The sequence below is a fragment of the Toxorhynchites rutilus genome, chromosome 2, assembly GCF_029784135.1.
Source record: "Toxorhynchites rutilus septentrionalis strain SRP chromosome 2, ASM2978413v1, whole genome shotgun sequence".
In the NCBI taxonomy this organism is placed as follows: Eukaryota; Metazoa; Arthropoda; class Insecta; order Diptera; family Culicidae; genus Toxorhynchites; species Toxorhynchites rutilus.
The window spans coordinates 29,322,683-29,342,048 of NC_073745.1; the positions used below are offsets into that span (position 1 = coordinate 29,322,683).

The 19,366-nt window shown below is 39.4% G+C and overlaps 1 protein-coding gene across 2 annotated transcripts in view; it reads left to right on the plus strand.

Annotated features, from left to right (window-relative positions):
• The window catches only part of LOC129769896 (homeobox protein vnd), a 94,206-nt gene extending 85,370 nt beyond the window's left edge, over window positions 1-8,836 (plus strand). For both annotated transcript variants that reach the window (XM_055772416.1, XM_055772417.1), the window contains one exon: window positions 7,737-8,836. In XM_055772416.1, coding sequence (XP_055628391.1) covers window positions 7,737-8,449 — 713 coding nt within the window. In that variant the 3' untranslated portion in view covers window positions 8,450-8,836. The remainder of the gene's footprint in view (window positions 1-7,736) is intronic.
• The last annotated feature ends 10,530 nt before the right edge of the window (window positions 8,837-19,366 follow it).

Here is a 19,366-nt window from a genome sequence, read left to right on the forward strand (position 1 = left end):
CGCACCTCGCAACCTTCTTTCCATTCTCCCCCTTTCATCCGTCTAATTCCAATTGCATCGAGCGGAACAAAAATGGTGTGCTACCGGCGCACACAAAGGCGGCCGGTTGAGGTTCCCGTAAAATTGATCCGGCAGCTGCCGCCTCCCGGGATACACTTACAATGAATGCAGAGGTACGCGCCATTGTGACGAAGCGAATGAGCGAGTGAGAGAAAGAGAGAGATACAGAGAGGTGTCATCCTTCCGGAGGCTCAAGCTCGAGGTTATGTAAGGGCCATTGTGTTGCACAGGAATCGGGCGCGATTCGATTGTGTAATTGATTTCAAAACAGCCTCGAATGAATGCACCCCGCAACCGAGAGGAGGAAGTCGTAAATCGTTGCGTGTCCCGCGTGAATGGATGCACACACAAATTGATTTTTGATTTTTGGTTAATATTCGTGTAATTTGGGTGCCCGTTGTGGAATGTACAGCTGTGGAAAGGTGCGAGAGGATGGGCTATTCACCGTCGCATGCCACCCACTTCCTGGCTGACCAGCAGCTGTCATGGAAGCAATGACAGTTACACAACGTGCTTTCGGACACTTAGCGTATCTCGGTTAATAGCCGAAACCAATCGGCGCTCTGTGCGCACTTCCGACACGCTCTTCATTACCGGGTTCGCATAGAATAAAAATGTAGTTCGCAGCATACAGTACCAGTGCCAGTTGTGTTTTCGTTTGTGATAATCCCATTGTGTGGAGGAAAATAAACATCCTTCCGAGCCGTTGCGCGCGAGGACTCCGACTCCGGCACTCCATTGAGTGTCGTGCAAGCGTAATAAAACCGTCAATAAAGCATCAAACAGCAGATAGGCGGTAATGGATCTGCTGCTGCCAAAGGGAGGGAGACAGAGGGTAGGAAAACGGAAACGGTTGATTCTCCCTAATCGACCGAGCCGGCCTGGGATGATAATCAGATTGATTTTCCCTCGGATCGTGCTTTTCCTCCAGCGCCCGCATCGTTTGGTTCGGGGAGAGAATGATTTTCACACGTATTCACGTGGTTTCAACGATTATTCTGACAGCTACGATACAGGACATATTACCTATAGTATAGTGTTTAGCTCACAATATTTTTTCAATACCAAAAATACGGATTCGATAAATTATCACTAATTACAGTATGTCATATACTTAATGGTTTTAATATTGTGTTAAAACTACACAATGTGTAAATAAAGATTCGCGACTCAAAGTATATCAAACCATTATTTACGGAGAGTTTGTTCCCTTGGCCAAACGGTATCAGAAATGGAATAATATGGCTCGAGTTCGCCGAATTCAACCCGAATTTCACAGTCCATAAACAGAGTTTTTCAACATGATAGTGCTTCGAATCTTAATTCACTGATGGAGTGAAATTTTGGTTTGACAAGTCCTGATTTTGAGATTCTTTTGGGACGCCCTGATCCATTTTTCATATTCTAGAATATGTCATAATTTTTGTAAGAAATTCAATTGCTGCATATGGGATTCATAAGGGTTGGTAGCCAATAGCGTTATGTGCATTTTGTTATTTTGTTGAAACAGTATTTTGGCATCCACATTGAACCATTACAGTTAAATCTGATTTGGAAAAGCATATCCAAACACTGAAACACTGCAAGAATCTTCAATTGGAATCCACTCTCAAATTCATGCTGAATTATGTGGTTTAAAAATCAAATTGCTCAGAAGGTTTTGGCTTCGGAAGGAGCTTTTGCGTTTCATACATCATAAAAGCTTAAAAAGACGAAGACGAAGACGAGTGTAAAGAGAACAAAGTTCAACTGATGATCAAGAAAATAGTCGAGATAATGATGACAGATGATTTTCAAAAAATTCAACAACATGCTGGATCTTGAAAATCTCCGCTTTATATTATTTTGAGAGAAACGTCCAATGCAGTTTGAAAAATCCAGTATTATGAAAGTAAAATGTACACTTTCGTGAATAACGCATTGTCTGAAAAGCATATACATTGTGTTTCAATATGAGGTTCTTTTCCGTGTTCACTCTTCTGATGCGGAGAAATTCAACATTTCTTTTGAAATTCCGTTCATTTTCTAGGTTTCTAATAAACGAGAAAACGTGGTTTCTCTCTAATCGCTATGATTGGATGCACTTGGTTCACTCTGACTGCATACTATTATCAGTTTTTGCTACTCAGTCAGCATAAATTTATGACACAAACCTGACTGTTTGCAACATAAGTGTGATATGATAATAGTAGAAAGTATGTTGAGAACTTTTTGATATTTCTTTTTTCTTATGTTGCTACTTAGTCCAGTTTGACTGTACACGAATGTGCACATAATCAGAAATAAAGGGTGTATCACATCAAATTGCATCACGGAAAAAACGCTGTAGAAATTTAATTTTTAGGAATTATATCTTCAGCTTTCGCTTATAATCAGATAAGAGTGTATAGATCAAGTTGGCCATGCTTCACTGTCAATTTTTCGTAAATTTGGAAAAATGTCGTCGAACGAAAAAAAACGTCGTGAATTAATCCTGCGCACTCATTTCGAGAATCCGGAGTTGTCACATCGGGACATCGGTAAGATGCTGGGAATCGTCCAATCCACGGTCAGCAGAGTACTTAAACGATACTTCGAGAACCTAACCATCGACCGGAAGGTGAAGAACGGCAAAAATGGATGCTCCGTCAGTGAAAAAGATCACAAGCGCGTATTTAAACAGTTTGGACGTGATCCGAGAAGTTCGGTCCGGGATGTCGCCAATAAGCTGAATTTGTCAAGTTCATTCGTCCAGCGGACCAAGCAGCGGGAGGGCCTGCATACATACATAGTTCAGAAGGATCCTAACCGCGACGAAAGGCAAAACATGGTGGGGAAGACCCGAGCCCGGAAGCTGTACACCGAAATGCTGACGAAGCCGCATTGCCTGGTAATGGACGACGAAACCTACGTCAAAGCGGACTTTCGTCAGCTGCCGGGCCTGTTGTTCTTCTCCGCAGAGGACAAATTCAGCGTTCCGGAGGAGATTCGCAAGCAGAAACTATCCAAGTTTGCCAAAAAGTACATGGTGTGGCAAGCGATCTGCTCTTGCGGAAAGCGGAGCGCCCCCTTCGTGATGACCGGCACGGTAAACGGGCAGGTTTACCTTAAGGAGTGCCTACAGAACCGCTTACTACCACTATTGAAGCAGCACGAGGGCCCGACCATCTTCTGGTCGGATCTCGCTTCGTGCCACTATTCAAAGGACGTGTTGGAGTGGTACGAAGCCAACGGGGTCACCTTCGTGCCAAAGGAAATGAACCCGCCCAACGCGCCGGAGCTTCGCCCAATAGAGAAATATTGGGCGATTATGAAGCAGGCCCTCCGGAAGAACCCGAAAGTTGTCAAATCGGAGGCGGACTTCAAGAGAAAATGGATTTCTGTTTAAAAAAAACTATAACCTGACGTTGTACAAAATCTTATGGACGGGGTAAAGAGGAAGGTGCGAGCATACGGGCTTGGGCTCGAAGTATGAATAAAAAGAAAATGCCAAAAGTTGTTTAATAGTTTTTATTTTACTGTCTAAAATTTTCAAAAGGATCGGTCTACTGGGCGAATTTCTACAGCGTTTTTCCGTGATGCAATTTGATGTGACACACCCTTTATATCGGGTTTTAGGATCAGAGTGAAGTCTAACCTCTACGGATTAAGACACTTAGATGCTTCTGCGAGATAAGGATGAAATTTTATATTCATATGTAAGGAATAAGAATTGGGGTCGTGCATTTTTTTGACGAACAAAAAACACAAATCGTTTCTTGAAAATTCTGTGATTTATTCGTTTTGACGGAAGAGCTGAATGAACCCAGCATTTGCGGACTAACAAAATGTATCGAACACTGAAGGTGTGGCATAACAAATAACCAAAACTTCTACAGACCAGTTGGAAATGTTCTCTTACTAAGTTGGAAGCATAGATTTGTAAAAATAAAAAAAATAGGTCAATGTATTCGACGGATGAATGGGTAGAATGGATCAAATGGCTAGAAAATATAACACAAAATCAAAAGCTCGTAGACATGCCTTGTAACATTTCAGATGTAATTGTTATGAATTCTTCGCTTTTATTTGATCAATCAACCTGGAGAAAGAATATCGCGACGAGAATTTTCATTTCAGTTGGCGAATAAACTTTTTACTGAAGACCGAAATTTACAGGAGCAAGAAATGAAGAGTGTAGATAAAACTTCAACAGATTCAATTACAATTTCTGAAATCCTAAAAACGAGTCAAATTGGACATTGCGATAAAACGATTCTAAAACAATGAACATTTGTCTACACGTTAGAAATATGTTTGTGGAAAACGTTTACGAAGGCTTTCATTTTTACTTAAACTGGCTCTACTTCTTTAAATTATTTGCAATGATTAGAACAATTGAGAGGCTCAAAATGAGAGGAGTGTAAGTGACATCATTGATTTCTCTACATCGACTCTCTCTTCTGGACATAACTTAGCTGCAAACACATTCCCAGCTGTATTTGACAATGTGGATCAGCTATCGGATTCTATAGCAAACTCAAATTGGAACGTTTTGCAGTTGAGTTATTGACTAAAGAGAAAGTTGATGAAGAGAAATCAATCAAATCACTTACACCCCTTTCCTTCTGAGCCCCTTTATTGTTAACGTGTAGATTTCCACGACAATGAGAGCCAACTTTTGAAATTCAGTTTCACCTTTAGTAAGGAAAAGATGGATAATTTATTTATTTATTGTTACGCTAACCGATGACTCACACTCTGGCATTTTTTCCTCTTAGATTGAACATGAAATAGAAAGACATCACGCTACATATGAATGTCAAAAAAAGATGACTCTCATTCAGACTAATTCAAATGCTATATGAAAAAGATAGGTGAGATTGGCAGATCAAGCCATAATATATGGTGAAGAATTATTTTTAAAAATTGGATATTCTTTATAAAACTCAAAATATCTTCAATCTGTATATACTGTTTCTTGGTTTCAAATAGTACGAAAAATCTGTAGGAATACAAATTATTCTTCAGATATGGTAACCCTGGTTAGGGGCTGTTCACATACCGCGTGGACATCATATGATCGGTGTTACGTCAGACCGGACTATATGACATTTTTTATGATTTCGAGAAAAACGAGTTTGAAGTTTGCTGCTACAAGGGATTTTCATTGAGCGTTCAAAACAATTTCAATAAGTTATTTCTGCTGTACGCGTGATTTTTCAATTTCGATAAATGTGGAATATAGCTTACAAAATGTTTAACCAAATGCAACCAATAACTCGAAATTTTGATTTTTGCGACTTGGTCCGCTCTGACTTAACACCGGCCATATGTGAATCTAATCTCGGACATTTTGTATCATTAACCGGCGCTAGCTGGTTGAACTGTTTGAGTTTTCAAGAAAATTGGACAATGAAATCAAGTGCTTCGTTATTGGAATTCAAATATTGGAAATCACCTAATCTCGAAACAAGACATCAGGAGTATAAAAATCGATATGGATATTATCATGCTTTTGAAAATATAAACATGTTGTGTTGTGCAATGTAGTTTTAGCGAGTTCAACTCCAAAATTACCGATCAAACTAATAGATGTAAGTCAGTGCCTAATAACTGATGCCGTTCACTTAGTTGATTCGCAAATTTATTATCCCAGTAAGACCAGTTTACTATTGCAAAATCTTTCTTCGTCTGAGCTTCAACAATAAGTCCCCGCGTTTTATATACCAATAATCTTTCTTCGTTCAACTTCATAAATCTTGGGAAATATTGAGCTGTTTGGAATAATCATACCGATTTTTAGGAAAAAATCAGAAGCCCTATTTTGTCCCTCAATCTTTTGTCATTCCTCACGCAACTTGCAAAATTTATTATCGCAGAACTTTTTTGTTTCCTCGTCTAAAAACTGTATTCAATGATTTGAATTACTTGATTTTGAATATTGTTTCTTAGCGGCCTGAACAAGTGATAGCAGATGAACTGTCACATCCTAGCCAAACTTCAAGAATTTTTGCTGGGCTGTCAAAGAAATATGAAATTTGGCATTATTCCCGAAGAGGACGCCTTGGCTAATTTTGAACGTTTGTTCTAGATTGCCGATTTAAATTTGTTTAGCTGCGAATGGCACATGTTAGAATTTATCGATTGCCTGTTAGGTAGAAGTTCATAATGCAGACTATCTCTCCTATCCCTTATCATCCCTATCCCAAAGAATGACTTTCTGCGGAGGAAGACCGACATTGTAGATATCTAATGATGTTTCATTTCGCTCCTCTCGATGATCTTTTTTCGCTCAATGTTGCTGTAAACTATTAAATTTTTCTTCGCCTGTCATGATTTGCTTCAAACTGCGAGTTTTCATTGCATTTAGAAACATTTTCGTGGACATTTTTGTAAACTTGATCCCCCTAAAGTTGTCCCTTAACAATGAAGCGATTGTTGAAACCAATAGAAACCATTATAGTAGACCGGAATGAACTCAATTTAAGCCGAACTTTGAGAAATAAGCTCTCATAATACTGCGAGGGACCCGATCAAAATGATTACTCAGATTGATAACTCTCGACTCTCCTCTGACTTCCACTCATTTCGTTCAATGGCGCGCGGCAAAACCACCACTTCCGGTCGCATGGAAGAAGAAAAATTAATTAATTCGTATGCAAAAGATGAAAGAAACTAATGATCAGTGGCTGAATGGATAATAATTTGAATCAGAAATGTGTAATCAGTTCCTTACAAGTTTCAAACGCTGAGAAAAGCTACAGAAAAAAAAACAATTTATAATACATTGTATCCTACAAATCGATTTGTACCATCTAAAACAACCCACAGTGAATGCGCATTGAGTAAATACTGGCAACATTTGATTCCAATTTCCATTACCGTTGCTAGCGAAGGGTTGAGTCCTTTTTTTCATTAAGTATTCGAGACTGCTTTATGCCCCGTAATCAATTTCCATTAGCCCCTATCGTACAAAAACACCGAAACCCCAGTGAAAAGGGACTTCTTTTCAGCTTACACGAAAGCACCTCTCACTCCCTTCATTAAGCCACTCTCGACCTTCGAGGACGATGAGAATGAGTGCCACTCATTCACTCACTCACTCACTCACTCATATATCGATTACTGCCTGGCGCTTTCGAGAAGGGGCGGAGCTATGAAAGTGCGCACACATACGTGTACACAATCACGCTCAAACTTACACAGCCTTAGAATGCTTCGTAATCGTATCCTCGCACTCCATTAACTCCGACTTCCTGTGGCCTGCTTCGATTCGTACATCGCAGGGATTGCGCTTTCTTTGCGCTTTTTGAGGTTAGCAAAACCCCGCTTCTGCGGGGCAAAATTTCGAGCACAAAACCGAATGCGAGTGAGAGAACCCATTAATAATAAGTCTGTGCGCGCTGTCATTTATCAATTTCCCGTCCCCGGTCTGCCGGGAGAAGTGGAAAGAAGCGAAAAACACCTTTCGGCAACCCATCGGGAAAGATAAAAGCCATGCCAGAGAATCAATTGTCCGTGACAATAAATTATCTCGCCTGAGAGAGCGTCCATTTCCGTTCTTCCGGTTTCGAAACGAATGCACCAGTGTCCCGCTGTGGATTCATGTGGTCTCCCGTGGCGTCAGAATTAGCCTCTTGCTTCCTTCCCACACACACGCTCACACATTATACTAATAAACCTATTTTCTTTGCTTCTTTCCTCTCCCTCAACAGCATCACACCAGCAACAGCAACAGCGGCTCGCACAGCAGGTTAGCCCGGACAGCACCTCACCTGTCCACTCGGAGCAGTCCTACCACGGGTTGGGAGGATCCTCGCGAAGTGGGCTCAGCGGAGGACAATGTCCACGGACGCCCAGCCCAACGGATAGCGATGGGCAGCAGCACTTGAACGCCGATGGCAACACGGAACACTCGGACGATGTGGACATCGAGGAGGGTTGCGACGAGGAGATCGATATGATTGACGACGGGGATGATAATCCCGCCGATCGGTTGTCGAATGGGATCGGCCACAAAAAGCGGAAACGACGGGTGCTCTTCTCGAAGGCTCAAACCTACGAACTGGAGCGTCGCTTCCGCCAGCAGAGATACCTATCCGCGCCGGAGCGAGAGCATCTCGCTTCGTTGATTCGACTGACCCCAACCCAGGTGAAGATCTGGTTCCAGAACCATCGCTACAAGACCAAGCGTGCGGCGCACGAGAAGGGATCCATGGATGTTGGGCCGCACCAGGCGGGAGGTTTGCCATCGCCCCGACGGGTGGCGGTTCCGGTGTTGGTGAGAGACGGTAAACCGTGTCTCGCTGGAAGCAAACCCCACGATATGATGGCCGCGGTTCAGACAGCAGCTCACCTTCAGCTGCCACCCGGATTCCAGCATGCCAGCCTACTGCATCACGCTGCCGCGGCCAGATGGTGGCCCTAGTCACTTTTCTCCGAGCGCTCATCCTGTTGTAAATAGTGTCCAAGTTGCATCTCGTCTCCGTCACTCGTCTGGTGCACAAATTAGTTGAATTCGGGTCATCGGATCATTTAGTGTTGTAAATGTAAATCAAAATCGCAGATTTTAGTGAACAGTTTTTAGGAAATAGAAAGCCAGAGGTCTATTATTTAATTATTGTAGTTAATTTATAAGCATAGTTATCACTACGAGTCGCCGAAGATCAAACCGTAAATCTCACATCCAACTAATTGTAAACAAGAATAGTTCAATCCCCTACCGTCTGCTAGGTCGAATCCCATAAAATACTATCACCCCGAAAGCAGAATCATTCTACTCTCAAGCATATATAAGTATGTGATACAATGTACACACGGAAGAATTAAACTCATAAATAAAAATTCTCCTTTGAACGAAATAAACCGAAAAAAAAGAATGTGTCTCATCTAAACCTCTCCCCCTCCATTCATCAGCAATTTTCTCCGTCTGAAGAGGCCGCCGCCAATCGTCTAAATCCTTCCTTAAAACTTCCGCCCGCTCAGAATGATCGACAAAGGCGCAGCGCAAAAGAGCAAAAGTCAAAAAGTCGATAAACCGGATGTCATTTCATTCCAATAAAAAAATCCGTGTCCAAAAGAATCTCTTCCTCCCTCGCCCTCAAACGGACGGCGACGGGAAAATCGAGAAAAAAAATCCGAAACTCGACAACAATTATCGATTCAGTGCGGTCGTTCCCGCACGGAAAGGCTAATTCATCACAATCAATACAAAAAAAAAACTCCATTCCCACACACACCCACACAATAGCGAACATCTTCAAAAGTAACTTCACAAACAGAGCAAAACTGGTAATCTTTCGGGATATGTCCTTCGCAGTGCCAATGTGCATTTCGGAGAGGAAGTGGCAAACAAATGAATGAAGCAACGAAAAAAAAAGGAACGAAATCTCCGATACAAAACGTCATCGTCAGTTCCCGCCGTCTGGCAGAGCCGGAAAGTGTTCTGAGAGGCTGGCACAAATTGGATAATATGAGCACCAACGCATCGGGAACAGACAGACGGACTCGGACAACGGACACCGAGGATGTTTTATTGTCACCCCATGGATAGAGGAAGGGGTTCCCTGCTGGGATGAAGATTGGGCATTGTTTGGTGGGGAATGTTGATTTTTTTTTCTTCTCGAGCTTCGAAGAGGGTCGTGTGCGTTGGCGTTTCCGGTGTGACCACGGGTCGACCGGCCCGGTTCAGGAAGTTGTCGAAGTTTGGAGGCGACTCTTGAGAAGTATTTTTGTAAATTTATGAGAGTTTTTATTTGAATACCTATTCGGTCGAGCATTCTTCCAGGGGTTGAGAGAAAAATACAGAAATTAAATTTGAATGCAGGATTATTTCATTCGGTAGCCTAGACCATTGAAAGCTCTTCTACAAATGAAATTACTGTTTTGTTATTTCATTTCAGAGTGACTGATGAAGAACTACGTTAATGTGAACTTGAGAAAATTGTTACTCGGTGTTTGTTTCGTTCTTCCAGCCCACGTGGATTTTGTTATTCCTCTCAGGATCGAAAAAATCTCAACCAAACAGGGTTAATACGAGAAAAGGAAAACACACATGGTTATTTAGTTAAATGGAAGCGATTTAATTTGCAAGCCCTCAACTTCAATTTTTCCCTAGCCTCTTATTCAATTTACTCGTAGTTTTTGTGGATAACGGCAGTGGCAACTATATTGTTACCAATTTTTCAACTGTTTCAATAGTTTATTGTTTAACAAAAGGTAAGTATGTGTTCTTCCTCATGTAAGGATTATGTTCTCTGAAGTTTGAGTCGATTCACTGTCTAGCTTCCATGACCTAATAAAGGGTTAAAGGACAACACAGACAGATCTTAACGAAAAAAAAAAATATCTGAACATTACCATGAGAACCCAACGCATCATTGAGCTTCTGATAATATTCGTACACTTCACAACACCTCAAGGTGGCCGTACACTGTTTGTCCAGAGGTCAAATATTAGACAGATAAAATTTGGTTTGAAATTTGTACATACACTACTTTGTTTGCCACTCTTTAATTAACAGTTCGGCTGAAATGTTCATAAGGTTGACGTCTAGATGGCGCCTCTTGCAAAAATCTACTTGACTATCACAAAGCACCATCTTTCAATGGACACGCAATTGGTCGATTAGTTCGTTAGTTACAGCATTGAGAGTGAAGCAACTTTTGTTATATTGAAAAAAAATATGGAAAAATCCGAATTTCGTGTGTAATTGCATGAATTGGGTTAGGAATTGCTTCCGTATCCACCGTATTCCCCAGATCTGGCCCCCAGTGACTATTTTTTGCGGCTGCGATATTCCCGTTGCTTCGTTCGGGGCGGCTTCTCACATATCCAACAGCAAAAATGTAGACTCATATCTGGTCACCTGCCGGCTGGGACCATAAATTAGAGTAAGCGTTCTTGGAGTTGCAACCGCCGACTCTGAATTTCGGTAGTAAATTTTTAATAATCATTAGGCGTCGCTCGTTCGTGTGCTTTACTATGATCAAAATATTCGTTCACACGAACATACAAAACTGTGAAGTCGCTAATGATTTATCCGCCTACGTATCATTTTCTAGATTACCAATGGCAGAACTCTACCAATCGACTGACTTTTCCCATTTCAATTAAATTGACAAATGTGTATTCACCTATCCAAGGCATCCAAAAATTTTAGATAAAAAGCCCTTCGTTCCAATCGTTCAAGAAGGCAGCCTTTTGGTTATAATTAGGATCTTTGGGAAACAAGAACGGAAAAAAACATCATCAAAACGCAAACACACTTCATCCACAAAAAAGAGGACATTTAAAGGACCAGCCTTCCGTTCTACCCGAAAGTAACAAATGCCATTCAAGGGATCCTGGAACAACACGGCTTTCAAACAGTCTACAAAAGAGTCCATACGCCGAAAAACCTTCTGTGTTCCCTTAAGGAAATGATCCCGCTGGACGCAAAGTCCAGTATTGTTGTCAGATAATACAATTGAGATCGTTCCTATAAATATCCTGTTATTTTCAATAGATGAAACTAAATGTTTTGTTTACCTGATTGGGAAGATATCATTTTCCTTAGAACACAGTTCAAAAAGTTAAATTGGCCACCGTTTCATATGTATTTGTGTTTCATATATGTTTTAACAAGTTATTTGTATTTTATCTATGTCTGTAGTAAATTGTATATGCGTATGGCAACAGTCGAATAAGGTGCACATATTCAGTATGCAAAAAAATTATCCACCCACAGTGAAAAATTAGATTTCTTCAAAAAAAAAACCCATCAGAAAAATAAAACACGGTTATTCAACAAATTCTCTTCTTCATTTTAGAGATGATGTTAAAAAAAAATTAAAAATAACGCTGAAAAAAGTATATCCACCCCTCTGGCTCACATAGTTTTAGTACATCGTGTGACCACCTTTTGCTTCAATAACTGCTCAGTTTCGTCGGGGCATCGACTCAACAAACTTGGAAGTTGCTTTCGGGGTGATTTTGTACCATTCAGTTGAGGTTACCTGCCGCATTTGCCTGATGCTTGTTGGCTTTTGCTCCTGAAGCTAAGTTTTCAAAATAGACCAGAGATGCTCGATCGGATTAAGGTCAGGAGAATGTGCTGGTCACTCCATAATCTTGATACGCTTTTCCTTGAACCACTGTGAAACCAGCTTTGAAGTGTGCTTCGGATCTCCGTCTTGTTGGATCGTATATCTGCGCCCCAACTTCGTGCAGACGCTGGTAGTTTTCACTTCAAAATGTCCAAATAAACCTCCTTGGTCATGATTCCATCGATGAATTAAGTTCTCCAATGCCGGATATAGCCATAGATTCCCACACTATGACTCTACCTGCAGAAAAAAAGTCACAGGAGGGTTGTGTCCGAGACACGACCGCATAGTTGACGTAGGATTGGTTCACTCCACCAATGTCCATAACCGAGTGATAATGATAGAAAGATGGTGATTAGTCATTTGATGGTGCGTATCACGATAGGAGATGCCTAAGTGGAATGAGATATGATGAAAGCCGCGCTCTGTGGCCCTGGACGAGATGGCTCCCGTTATGTATGGATGAAATAAAGAAAAAAACTCATCAATGTAATATAAGATAATTATCATTATCGAACACAATTATCAATTTTTCTCACCAGAAAAAAAAAAGTTGTTTTATTATAGAGAAAATATATTTGAAATGGAAATGGCATTTTCGCTTTAAACCCAACGGAACACGATGCTACATGCCTCAATGCGAATTTCAATTGGACAATAATATCGGTCATTGATATGAAATTTCACGAAGCAACCAACATAAAAGTTCCAAATTTAAAGTTTATTTATATTCTATCACACATAGGTTCTATTCAGTTCATTGAAATATCATTCTTCAATTAATCCATCGAAAGATTCTTATTGGAACGAACATAAAAAAAACACTCATTCATCGCTCCCTACTAATTCGCCAGCAAGTATGCAATCAGCAATGCCCACGCTAGTTACAATAAGCACTATCCATTTGTGCGCGTCGTTAGTTAAACTATCGACCACGAAGGTATTTACATGCTGATTTCCCCCAGACATCTTGGATTTGAATTCTCTGTTAGGGAATACATGTCGGTGGAAACAAAAGCCCCCCCTGCTTTCATGTATTCCGATTTCCCCCAGGCAGCTTGGTTTTGATGTCTCTGTTAGGGAATACACTTCGGTGGGAGCAAAAGTTCGCTCTACTTTGATGAGCCGATTTCTCCGTATATTCAATTTCGACCAATCAGAACGAGGTATTTCCGTTTGAAAATTTTTTGATTGTTTGCTAGTTAGTTTCATATGATATATTATTTTATCAATTGTGATGGATTGTTATGGAGTGCTCAGATCGATTGATGCAATTATCTCGTAAATCCATCAGGAAATAACTGACCAATAATTGTAAGTACATGAGCCGGGCTAGAGACGAATGAACGTAAAGTTTAAAGTCTCTATAATTCAAAAGAAGAAAAATATTGCTACCAGATGTCACGAACTTCGACATTTTTTGCTACTATGGTGCTACACGCCCGTGTAGTTGGCGGAAAGGCACCACAAAAATATTATTTTTATTTTATAGAATTCCTTCATGCATTTGTCTGATACGGGCTGTGTATCGTTCGTTCTTGTTTTTGAAGGGACTTTAACTCAAAGGTCATTCGTCCCTAACGGGCTGTGTATGACTGGAGCGTTCCGTTATATACATGTATGCATATGTCCTTCGCTTCTTTTGCCAAATCCAATAAAAGGTGGTTGATGAAACGTATGTTTTTGACATGATACGTTCCATGTTAGTTGTTAGTAGAAAATGTAAAAATAAACAGTATTTTTGATCGGTTTTATATAGTTTTTGTGGTAAGTGGAAAACAGTAAAATAAACTCTTTTGTTTCAAAACAAATTGATAGTCCTGAGAAGGACTGGAATGGTTTAATGGGTTGTACGGAATCTGCTGCGTTTCAGTCGGATGTAGCAGTTTAGTTTTGGGAGCGGTAGCTTTTACGGATTCGCTGATGCTTTCCTTGACTTTGGCGCTATCGGCTTCTGTGCGTCGATTTGCGAGGGTTTGATTGGCACAACCACGACGAGCTAAACGACGGGTAGCGGGTGTGATACGATGCGATGCAATGCACTTCGCTCCTCTGCCTCCTTTGCCGCATCCAATTGTTGATGTGAAGAGGAGCGCACCAGCAATGCACACTAGATTTAATTCGATGCTCTCCGCTGCTCCCTCTTCTCTGCTCCCTTTGCCACACCGCATCCATCGTTGGTTGCCGATGGCTTCCTCTCCTTTGCCGCACCGTATGGTGTTGGTTGATTTGTAGAGCACTGCACACTAGAAGTCCAGATGTTTGCCGATCTGAGCGTTGAACGAGAATGAGAAATCCAAAAATGCTACCGTCCTTTTATATCAGTTGGTATGTGAGAAATAGGCGCCCCCCACTCGCTCGACATGCAAACATTTGACTTATCGAGGAACGAAAGAAGCGAAGCAGGCGAAAAAGAAATGACGTCAATTTCGACCAATCAGTACCGTTTGGATAGGGGTTGAGGTTTTTCAATTGTTCGATAGTTAATTACATGATATATATTATTTTATTCAAGGTGAAAAATTGTTATTGAGTGCCGCAATGTTTTGATGTAAAAATCTCATCAATCCGTCATGAAATGACTGAGCAATACGCGTTTGAAATTGGACATTCTTCACGATGCGATCGATATTCGTTTTTCAATTTGTACCCCAATATGTTCCCGAAAGACGTAATCCTACGTCAAAATAAAAGTCATGCTCAGCCGGTTGAAAAATCAATGTTGGTAAAGTAACTCACCACCGTCATGCTTGACTGTAGGCCGCAATTAATTTTCACCGGTGCGCCGCCATTTTCTTGTGATACCATCAGACGCAAATAGCACTACTTACGTTTCGTCTGACTAAATCACCTTATTCCAGTCATCGCTGGTCCATGAAATGTGATCCTGGGCCCACTTCAATCTTTTTTTTTAATATATTTTTCGCGGAAAACCATGGCTTCTTCAGTGCTAGTCTGCCCTTAAAACCTTTTTTATGAAGACGATTTCGTACGGATTGTGATGTCAGTTGAGCCAGTCCAGCTCCGTCTTCTTCACGATAGCTCTGTCAATTCGTCCAGTTGTCTTTGGAGGACGCCCCGATCGCTTAGCTGGTGAGATAGAACCACGTTATTTGTACATCTGCATAATCCTAGCGATCGTATCTTTGTGAAACTGGACAATATCGGCAATATCACGATAGCTTTTGCCGGTTTTGTCATGTTCAATACGGATGCTGATCGAAATTCTACTTTTGAACAGTGACTCAAACTCGTAATCAACCTCCATCATGCAGATCTCTTTTCCCTTCTTGGTGGATAACACCATTGAGGAATGTGGCGGCTCCTTCGGCTGAAGGAGACCTGGATGATAGCTCAGGATTGGATATTTGGCTTGTTGGAGAATGGAAAAAAACACTTGGATAACTTTTCAAACACTGGTTGTTTATTTCGCGAACTTGCTCGAGTAAAATTTGATTTCGGAATGAGGAAATTGGCATTAGGAGGGAGCTGAATGCACTTCACTTCCTTGTTAGTATGTGTTCGGCTGCTTTTACGTTGTATGTCGGGAAATGCAGTTTGTGTTCATGCTATACACCACACAATGCGTTTTGATAGAAAGTGATTGAGAATTTGGAAGTGAAAATACTGTGTTGACACTTGTTCCTCTTTCGCGCTGTCGGTCGCGAACACTTCTTTTGAAAGTCGAAAACAAGCTTTCGGAACATTCTATTTAGATAAAGTTATAGTGTCATATGAAAGTTAAAAGGTTTGCTATCTGTTTCAGAATAATGGTTTTTGTTTCTCTAAAAATGGCGAATGTATGTGCTAACGTATGAACATTGACTCAAACTCATATTCGTACGTATTTATTTGATTTATTTGCATCTTTTCCAAAGGGGAAAAGCCACAGAGAAAATACATTATCCATATTACATCTCAGGCATAAACACCCTTGCATATAATCGGTACAATATTCTTCTTAAACTATTTTTACGATATACTTGTATATTCAGTTCCCTTATATATGCTATATAAGCATTCAAAATAATCAGAACAGTCAGAACGACTGATATTTATGTCCTTTTATTATATTCATTTTTGCACTCAAGAATCCAATCGAATTAGTATTTAGAACTATATGTAATTACATAATTATGGAAAATAAATATTTGCAATATTATGAATAACAAATGTCATAGAATATTATGAAAAGCGAACAACTTCAAAGCTTTTTTAATTCTTGGAAGTGGATGGATGTTTTTTATATTTACTGGCAGATTATTGTAATGTTTTGTTGCAATGTAGATACAGCCCAGTCTGAAATAATTTGTTCTCGGAACTGACACTCGAAGATGGTCAATGGTCTGCATTGCTGCATTACATTGTTTTGAGGTATATTATTTTTTATCTTATAGACAAACAAAACTGTTTCAAAATATTTTTCTGATTAAAATTCAACATGTAAGCACAATAGATTTCTATACAAATCTATTGTGCTTGAATCTGGGTTACTGTATTGTTCTCAAATATAATTCGCATGAATTTATTGATTGTTACAGCTATTTTTTTAATAAAATAAGCAGGTGCATTCTGCCAAATGATATTCAGATACGTGATATGCGAATGAACATGAGCATAGTAAATATACTTCCTTTGCCTAAATGGCAGCATAAAACTACATCTTCTAAGCATTCCAAGAAATTTTGTTATTTTCCCGTGGATCTTTTTACGTGAATATTCCATTGTAGATTCTGCTGTATTGTTAAACCCAAATAAGTGATAGAGTTAACTCTTTCTATTTGATCATTTCCCAATCTCAATCCACATCTTATGTTGCTGAAACGGTCAGTACTCGAAAAAATCATGAATTTAGTTTTAGATGCATTAACCGTTAATCCGTTATGGAAGAACCAATTATTGATTAGGTTCAAGTCGTATTGCATATCGACAAACATTTGGTCTGTTTCCTCAGTACTGTAAACAAGAACTACATCATCCGCATATAATTGTAGTATTCCTCGCAATGGTAAATCAAAGATATCATTTATGTAAACATTAAACAATAGAGTTCTTAATACGGAGCCCTGAGGCACACCATATTGAACGAACTAGCTGAACAAGTTCTTCTTTGATCAATACTTGATTGGATGTTGTTCATTAGGCTAACCACCGCACTAGAAATATTTGATCGAGGTTGGAAACCAAATTGATTCTTATTTACGAGATTATTAGTTGTAAAGAACCTTGCTAGTCTGTTGTGTATAATCTTTTCAAAAGGCTTCGAGAAGGCAGGGCCTTTTTTAAGTTATCGGTAAATTCACTTCTTCCATTGATAGTGTTTCAGAAATGTAAACGGTACCAAATCAATTCCAACAGTTCTTGAATTTTTTAAATCGCGTAAATAATTATCAACTTCAATGGCAGAGGCTGGAGTCAGAAGAAGTGAACCAGAGATACTTCTATTCAATGTGCATATTTGTTCTTGGTTTACAAAATCATTCAACAAATTGATACGGAGTTCATTAGGAATATTTGAAAAGTAATTATTAAATATATTACATATAACAGTACTATTAGTTATTACTACATTATTATATTGCAATTCGGTTATAGCATTCTTTCGATTCTTGGACTTTTTTTTAAAAAAAACAATTAATAATGAATGATATGCTCCATACTTTTCTAATATCATGACTATTGTTCTCAATTAAATTTTGATAGTACAGCTTTTGTTTTTGTCTAATGAGTTTGATAACATAGTTTTTCTGTCTTTTATAATTCAAAGTCAAAGTCATACTTTAGATATTCAATATCCGAATTAGAATACAATAATATATTAGAATACGTGATATTTTCGATGCCTCTCAAACTAAGTAAAACTGCTCTATGATCGATAAACTTACGTCGTGCAGGGCTAACGAGTATTCATAGTTACATAAATCCGTTATTGCATGATCTAGGATGGATCTACATGTTCTATTACTATAAGGGAAATTATTCTCATCAACTTTATTCAGAAACGAAAAACCGTTAGACATTGCCATTGTTTGTACTGTTGCGATAATGCATTCAGCAAATTTATATTAAAATCACCTACACATACCAGCCCATTGTAGGATTCTAATAATCTGTCTAGGAAATTGATGCTTTCAGCTAAATCTGCATGCGTATAGGCCACCGCAATTACTCCTATTTTCATTTTTGGAATTCGAAAAGCTATCACAATTGCACTGTAATCTAAAAACTCTTCATTAACCAATACATCAAAAGTGATCGATTGGTGTACAAACAAGCAGGCACCGCCACCAGCTCGTGTAGATCTTGGACAGCAGACTTCCATATAATCATTGAGTAGACACAGGTATAACACAGGAATATTAATGACTTTTGGGCAATTGTAATGTAACAATGTGCGAACAAGAATCCTCGATTCCATCCCATTTTGTTGACACTTTACTTCACATTTTCTTCCAGGATGTTCAAGATTAGAATGTTTACTTGAGCATCTTGAGGGAAAATATGAAGCGTAGTGTCAACAAAATTAGATTGAATCGAGGATTCAAGTTTTGCCAAGATGACCCAGAATGACCCAAGAATGACCCAGAGCACAAGACATAAAGTTCGCACATGGTTACAATACAACTGCTCAAAAGTTATTGATACTCCTCCCCAATCTCCCGGCATCAACCCCAGTTAAAAACTATGGATGTTATCTGTGTAGGAAATTTAGAAACCATCAAATATCTAAAAATAACTATTTTAAAAACCACGTGATCAAAAAATGGATGAATATTCCTTCCGAATACACCAAAAACTTGTGGATAACGACTATAGACAGCTGAAGATAGGGATACCATACTAATGATGGAATCCTGAAATTGATCCGCGCCTTATGAATCGAGTGAAATTTCAACCAGAGTATGAATATGAGTTTGAGTCAATTTTCATACATTCGCAATTCTTAGAGAAATAAAAACCATTATTCTGAAAACAGATAGCAAACCTTTTAACTCTCATATGACACTATAACTTCATCTAAACCGAATGTTCCGAAACCTTGTTTTCGACTTTCAAAAGAAGGGAAAAGAGATCTGCATAGTGGAGTAAATCAGTATTTTGAAATTTTCTTTTTATTTTCGGGAATTTTTCTATCAAGTCATTACACGTGGTTAATGATTGGCTCAACAAATTGCAGATATGTTTCTTGTCATAAATAACCTTATCTTATTACAAGTTACCCAACCAATAACAATTTCGGGAATAGTGCTAGATATGTT